This window comes from Thunnus maccoyii, chromosome 13, assembly GCF_910596095.1.
Source record: "Thunnus maccoyii chromosome 13, fThuMac1.1, whole genome shotgun sequence".
Classification (NCBI taxonomy): domain Eukaryota; kingdom Metazoa; phylum Chordata; class Actinopteri; order Scombriformes; family Scombridae; genus Thunnus; species Thunnus maccoyii.
Genome location: NC_056545.1, coordinates 9,649,824 through 9,656,450, shown reverse-complemented (window position 1 = coordinate 9,656,450; position 6,627 = coordinate 9,649,824). Strand labels below are relative to the sequence as shown.

The 6,627-nt window shown below is 42.6% G+C and overlaps 3 protein-coding genes across 3 annotated transcripts; 1 reads left to right on the top strand and 2 right to left on the bottom strand.

Annotated features, from left to right (window-relative positions):
* Positions 1 to 1,938: 1,938 nt before the first annotated feature.
* LOC121910400 (histone H3) lies at positions 1,939 to 2,420 on the bottom strand. Its single transcript, XM_042431627.1, has one exon. It carries the CDS (start codon positions 2,395 to 2,397, stop codon positions 1,987 to 1,989), a length of 411 nt encoding a protein of 136 aa, XP_042287561.1. The 5' UTR covers positions 2,398 to 2,420; the 3' UTR covers positions 1,939 to 1,986.
* A 309-nt stretch (positions 2,421 to 2,729) lies between these two features.
* LOC121910401 (histone H2A-like) lies at positions 2,730 to 3,152 on the top strand. The gene has a single exon (XM_042431628.1). The coding sequence runs from the start codon at positions 2,746 to 2,748 to the stop codon at positions 3,127 to 3,129; it is 384 nt and encodes a 127-aa protein (XP_042287562.1). The 5' UTR covers positions 2,730 to 2,745; the 3' UTR covers positions 3,130 to 3,152.
* Positions 3,153 to 3,980: 828 nt separating this feature from the next.
* Positions 3,981 to 4,908, bottom strand: LOC121910397 (histone H1-like). The gene has a single exon (XM_042431624.1). It carries the CDS (start codon positions 4,728 to 4,730, stop codon positions 4,029 to 4,031), a length of 702 nt encoding a protein of 233 aa, XP_042287558.1. The 5' UTR covers positions 4,731 to 4,908; the 3' UTR covers positions 3,981 to 4,028.
* Between the last annotated feature and the right edge of the window lie 1,719 nt (positions 4,909 to 6,627).

The following is a 6,627-nucleotide window of genomic DNA, read 5'->3' as shown; positions in this document are numbered from 1 at the left end:
TCTTTTTCTTTCTTTCTTTCTTTCTTTCTTTCTTTCTTTCTTTCTGCCTTTCTTTCTTTCTTCTTCTTCTTCTCTTTCTTCTTCTTCTTTTGATTTTATTGGCGTTTATGCATGATGTTTTCCAAGCCTCAATATTATATGTTAAACTAATTTGTTGGCACATAATAGTATCTTAGCCATACAAATACAATATCAATATCTTCTTATTGCCCGTTATTACTGAAGCAATTATACCTTCTATGGAGAGGTGGTAAGAGACGAATATGGAGGCGAGAGGGGCAAGTACACTTCATTTCTTTGCATGTACCATTAATTAATTGTCATGTAGCGGTGTCTGAATCCACCTCAGTCATGGGTTTGTTTTAAATACATACTATATATTTTGATATTGCTTTGACAGTGTTGAAAAAGTAGTCATTCCAGGCATATATTTATTTAATTATTTGCAAAAAATCGCCTTTTTATGACTTTGAGCCCCTGCCTCTCTAACATCCTCTGCACGTCCCGCTCCTTTACTTAAGTAAAAGTGCCAACACAGCAATGTAAAAATACTCTTTTACAAGTGAAAGTCCTCCATGAAAAATCCCACTGCAGTAAAACTATATAAGTATTATCAGCTTGATGTAGTTAAAGTATTGCAGTAAAAGTAGTGGTTTGGTTCCTCTGACTGATATATTATTATATATGACATCATTAGATTATTAATACTGAAGCATCAGTGTTAGAGCAGCATGTTACTGTTGTAGCTGCTGAAGGTGGAGCTAGTTTCAACTACTTTATATACAGTTAGCTAGTTTAGTCCAGTGGTTCCCAACCAAGGGGTTGGGCCCCTCCAAAAGGTCAGCAGATAAATCTGAGGGGTCGTGAGATGATTAATCCAGCAACACTGATAAACTATCAACCCTCTCACCCACCTTCATTTAATGCCAATAACTTTACCACCTCTTATGCCTGACCTTAAATCCTTCAATTTTTCCTCCACTGGGATACCACATATAACACTCACAAAGGGCCCATCAACTGTCTTCTTGGCTTTCTCCACCATTTCGTTGCACACCTCACTCAACCTCATCACTTTCTCTCTCTGCTCCTTGTCTTTACACTTAATTAACAAGCTGCCATCACCCAACGCTTTGCTATCAAAATTTTGACAATTTTCTCCTTCAACCCGCAAGTCAATGCCACCAAACTAATATACCTTACATCATTTCCTTCCCATCCAAACTACTACCACTTCCAGTCCAGTCATTTACATCCATATTCTTCACTCTCACCCTCACCATCACTATTCCCTGCCATCCTTAGTCCAGTCTAAGATTTGTTTATACATAAACCACCTCTCCAAATACCACATGCCATCTTGCAAACTTTCCCAGGGTCAAACCGCGTTTTCAGGAAGCAGGGTCACAGGTTGTTTCTTGAAAAGCAGTTGTGCATCTACATGTATGCATTGGAAGAGAAAGCAGCAGTGACCATTAGCTAGGCCTACATATAGCTATTTGATTTTTTTTCCTGACAGAGCAGAAGACAAATTCAAATACATAACAGAATGTCATCCTGGTAGACATTTGGGGATAGTTACAGAGGCAGATTTAAAGGACATTACTATTTTTCCCTTAGCCATGCAGGACGTAATGTAATATTGCATTATGGAAGATAAATTGCCATCCAAACATATAGAGCTGATACAGATAATTATAGTTATCCCTAAAATCTATGCACTTTATGGATGTTTTGCCCTTAGTATAGAATAGTTATATTCTATTGTATTCTAGTAATTTGCTCTTAAATTCAATAAGACGTAATACATTCAGAAATGTCAAGCATGTAATTAAAGAATTATGAACATCAGTGTAAGAGGAGGCAGAAGGAAGAACAGGGTAGTAACAGTATTTATAAAGTAATGAGTGCAAGCAGAGGAAGCAGCTCTTTAGTGAGTTAGTGGCTCTTAAAAGAGCCGTTGTGGTTGGTGGATCAACAGACAGTTTAAGCTCTCTCTCCACGGATGCGGCGGGCCAGCTGGATGTCTTTGGGCATGATGGTGACCCTCTTGGCGTGGATGGCGCACAGGTTGGTGTCCTCGAACAGGCCTACCAGGTAAGCCTCGCTGGCCTCCTGCAGAGCCATGACAGCGGAGCTCTGGAAGCGCAGGTCGGTCTTGAAGTCCTGAGCGATCTCCCTCACCAGGCGCTGGAAGGGCAGCTTGCGGATCAGCAGCTCGGTGGATTTCTGGTAACGACGGATCTCTCTCAGAGCCACGGTACCGGGCCTGTAACGATGGGGCTTCTTGACGCCGCCGGTGGCCGGGGCGCTCTTACGGGCAGCCTTGGTGGCCAGCTGCTTTCTGGGGGCTTTGCCTCCGGTGGATTTACGAGCGGTCTGCTTGGTTCTTGCCATCGCTTCTTCTTTCTCTGATCAGGAGAAAATAATACCGAGCAGAAGAGTCACGCTGCTCTTAAAGTGTCGGAGCGGCTGCGTAACTGTGACGCTGCTTCAGACCTCCGGGTCCTGATTGGTGAGCGGCTCCTCCCGGAGCTCAGCACCGCCTAGAGGAACGACCCACCGCCTGAACCTCCGCTCCTTATTGGGGGAAAGCTTCATAGCGGGCCGCCCTCTGCTGCGCCGCTGGAGCCTCTTTTCTGGTTGGTCCGGCGTCAACCGTCCCGCGCTCGCGGAAATATAAAGGAGGATTTTCACCAGTGGAGTCATATTTTCTTTGAGATCAAACTCGAGAAGGACCCAAACATGAGTGGCAGAGGAAAAACCGGAGGCAAAGCCCGCGCTAAGGCAAAGACCCGCTCCTCCAGGGCCGGGCTCCAGTTCCCCGTCGGCCGTGTTCACAGGCATCTGCGTAAAGGCAACTATGCTCAGCGTGTCGGTGCCGGAGCCCCCGTCTACCTGGCGGCTGTGCTGGAGTACCTGACCGCTGAGATCCTGGAGCTGGCTGGAAACGCTGCCCGCGACAACAAGAAGACCAGGATCATCCCCCGTCACCTGCAGCTGGCTGTCCGCAACGACGAGGAGCTCAACAAGCTGCTTGGCGGAGTGACCATCGCTCAGGGTGGCGTGCTGCCCAACATCCAGGCTGTCCTGCTGCCCAAGAAGACCGAGAAGCCCGCCAAGAAGTAAATCTGGACCTGGCTGACTACTAGAAAACAAACCAAAGGCTCTTTTAAGAGCCACACACTCCTGATAAAGAGCAAAAATCCTCGTCTTTGATACTCTGTTGAAAATACAACCCACATTCCTTTTTTTGATGGCTAATGTCTCAAATATAAACATACACTCAAAACAAACAAATGATGGTTGAATTAAATAATGTTGGTTGTGTTGCCAACAAGATCAGCAGTCAGCGTTTAAAATTATATAATCTAGTTTTAAGGTGTACACTTAACAATGGTTAGATTATATATTAGAATGAAATTTACACACGTTGTTGGAAACTAATTATACTAGTTTAACATGGAGATTTGCTGACCAGCTCCAAAAAAGCCTCTTTAAGAGACACAGCTCTGTGATTAAGTGAAAGTCATTCTTGGTCAAACAATGGTTCAGAAAGGACGGTACTTGTACATTCATGAGTCATAATAAGGTTAAATATTGCTGTAAAACACATCAGGAGGAAATCATTTTGATGTGTTTTCAAATCACTTCATCAAATCTGTTCACCCAACATATTAATCATTATGAAATTGTCAATAGTAATACACTTGCAGTTCAGTGTTGTCCTGAGTGATTTCCTGTATTTGATGCTGCTCAGTACTCATAGTAAACTATTTATCACTAAATAATACTGAGAGTATGAGATTGAATTAACAGAATGTCTATGAGTTGATACCATATAGTTAACTGCATTAACTTATCATTTTTACACATGATAAATACAAAAGTCAGTTTTCTCAATTAATGTAGATTATAAAACACTATATGGTTAAAACATCTTCTAATTGGGATGATGCTCTTTAGATAAGTTGTGTGGCTCTTAAAAGAGCCTTTGATCAGGTTCACATGTTCAGACTGATGACAGCTCACTTCTTCTTGGGTGCTGCCTTCTTGGCTTTGGGTTTGGCCACCTTCTTTGCAGGAGCTTTCTTGGCTGCAGGAGCCTTTTTCACCACTTTCTTGGGGCTCTTGGCGGCCTTCTTGGGGCTCTTGGCTACTTTCTTGGCCGCTGCGGGCTTCTTGACCTTCTTGGGGGATTTCTTAGCGGCTGCTGTCTTCTTGGCTGCCGCTGTCTTGGGCTTCTTAGCTGCGGGTTTCTTGGGGCTCTTGGCGGGCTTCTTGGCTTTGGGCGCGGCTTTCTTTGCGGGCTTCTTGGCCTTGGTCTCAACCTTCTTGCTCATCTTGAACGAGCCGGAGGCGCCGGTCCCCTTGGTCTGGACCAGAGTCCCCTTGGCCACCAGGCTCTTGATGGCGGTCTTGACGCGGGCCTTGTTCTTCTCCACATCGTAGCCTCCGGCAGCCAGAGCCTTCTTCAGGGCGGCTGCAGACACGCCGCTCCGCTCCTTGGATGCGGCCACAGTTTTCACGATCAGCTCGCTGACGCTGGGGCCAGTCTTCTTCGGCTTGGAAACCTTCTTCTTGACGACTTTAGCCGGAGCGGCGGCGGCGGGAGCTGGAGCAACTTCTGCCATTATTTCCTCTGAGTTCAGATCCGACACGAAACAAACGGAGAGTCTGAGTTGACTGTTGGAAAGTCTGAGGCAGGAAGCTGCACTTAAACACACCATGAGAACCGTGGAGACTCAGTCCAGCTGCTGTCTTACTCTGTGCAGCGTCAATGTCTGACACTTGTGTTTTCTCTTAGTGATAAAAGACTAAAAAATCAGTGTGGGACAAGTTTTGAAGGCTGACAGTGAAGGCAGCAGATAGCGGACATGTGTCTCTTCATATTTCAGTCATGTAGAGCTCTGATGCTCTCTGCTTTTTCTTTGTGGAGCGAACAAACCTCACCTGATCACCGCCGTGGACAGCGCTGCTCAGCCGCTTTTCTCTCTCATTTCTCTCCTAAAATGTTCTAAAATACATCCGAGCTTCACCAAAAGCAGTTTTCCAGCTGGCTCACATGTTTGTTCACAGACTCAAAGTAAAAAAATCCGTCTGTTGATCATCAGTTTGTAATAAAATGAAGCGATTCTGGTCGCAGCAAACACACTCCTGATACAGTTTAGCCAGACGTCCTGTCAGAGCTGCTCTATGGCTGTGGACATTTCTTCTCTTATTCTGAGGACTATTTTGAATAGAAATAATCTGCAACACTGTTCTCTGTGCTATTTGTGTGTATCATACTTTATATTAATGGTTGTTAATGTACTAATTCATTAATACAGCCATCAATGACAGCTGTCTGTGGGAGTGTGGTCAAAGGTACATTGTTACACTGATTGAAGAAAATAACTACGGTTCAGTTTGTGTTTTGCCTCAGTATTTCAGTTACAATTATTTTATGTGTCCTGCTGATGGTAAAAGGGAGGACTTTCACTGACATTCAGGTTATAATTTCCTTAAGATTATTTTAAAAATTCTGGCATTGATATCCATATAAAACCTTTCTTGGGGCCACTACGCAAAATAACAAGGCCTCAGGCCCTTTAAAATTAAACAGAGGGTATACATTAAGTGAATTTAAATGAAACAGCACTGCTGATTTGTTGATATATGTCAAAAGATATTATATTTACATTTTGTTAACACGTAAACAATACAAATCATTTTAAAAATAGTGCAAAAGCTCATAACCTAAACCCCTTCTGACCTTATTTTTCCCTACTAATTATAAGTTTGAACAAGACATTAATATTTTTTCTTTCCCCTCTGCAATGTAGAAATGAGGTCAAAACTCATTTTTCCAGTTGGCTCACATGTTTGTTCACAGACTCAAAGTAAAAACATCCATCTGTTGATCATCAGTTTATAATAAAATGAAGCGATTCTGGTCGCAGCAAACACACTGATGAAGCTCATGATGCAGTTTAGCCAGACTTCCTGTAAGGACTATTTTTAATAGAAATAATCTGCAACACTGTTCTCTGAAGTCAGTGCAACATGTGTGTATTACACTTCTTATTTATGTTTTTACTGTTAATGAACAAACACACTGACAAATAAATGACAGCACAGTAACATGGAACCAGTCAGTCTGTTATTATGTAAGACGTAACAGCTAGATTATTGCACCATCATTGTTGAATTGTAACATTGTTCGATGACTGTCTTGCCGCAATTTTTATTTACAGTTATTTTTCTGTGTATTCTGCTGGTGTTGACTTTCAATGAAATTCATATTAATGTCCTTCAAAACTCTGAGTACAAGAGTGTTTTACGGACTCTACCAAACTGAGACAAACTACCTGGCACTGTTTAATATGCATAATATATACTGTATATTTGCATATTCATGAAACATGTTTATTTTAAGAGGAAATGATAAAATAAAATAGTTTGAAGTGTTTCCTGAAACGCATTTTCCATTTGATTCATCATGTGAAAAGAAAAGGTTTTTCTTTCCCCCAGGTATAAGTCATTTTATGAGACCCTCCTCCTCCGGAGACCCAGTAATTCATTTTTGTCCTCTCTAGCGGACATTAAGTTTTTGCTCATATCTCTCATACTATACATGACATATCA

Excerpts from the sequence above, each read along its gene's own strand:
- LOC121910400 (XM_042431627.1), bottom strand. The coding sequence starts at position 2,397 with ATGGCAAGAACCAAGCAGACCGCTCGTAAATCCACCGGAGGCAAAGCC.
- LOC121910401 (XM_042431628.1), top strand. The coding sequence starts at position 2,746 with ATGAGTGGCAGAGGAAAAACCGGAGGCAAAGCCCGCGCTAAGGCAAAG.
- LOC121910397 (XM_042431624.1), bottom strand. The coding sequence starts at position 4,730 with ATGGTGTGTTTAAGTGCAGCTTCCTGCCTCAGACTTTCCAACAGTCAA.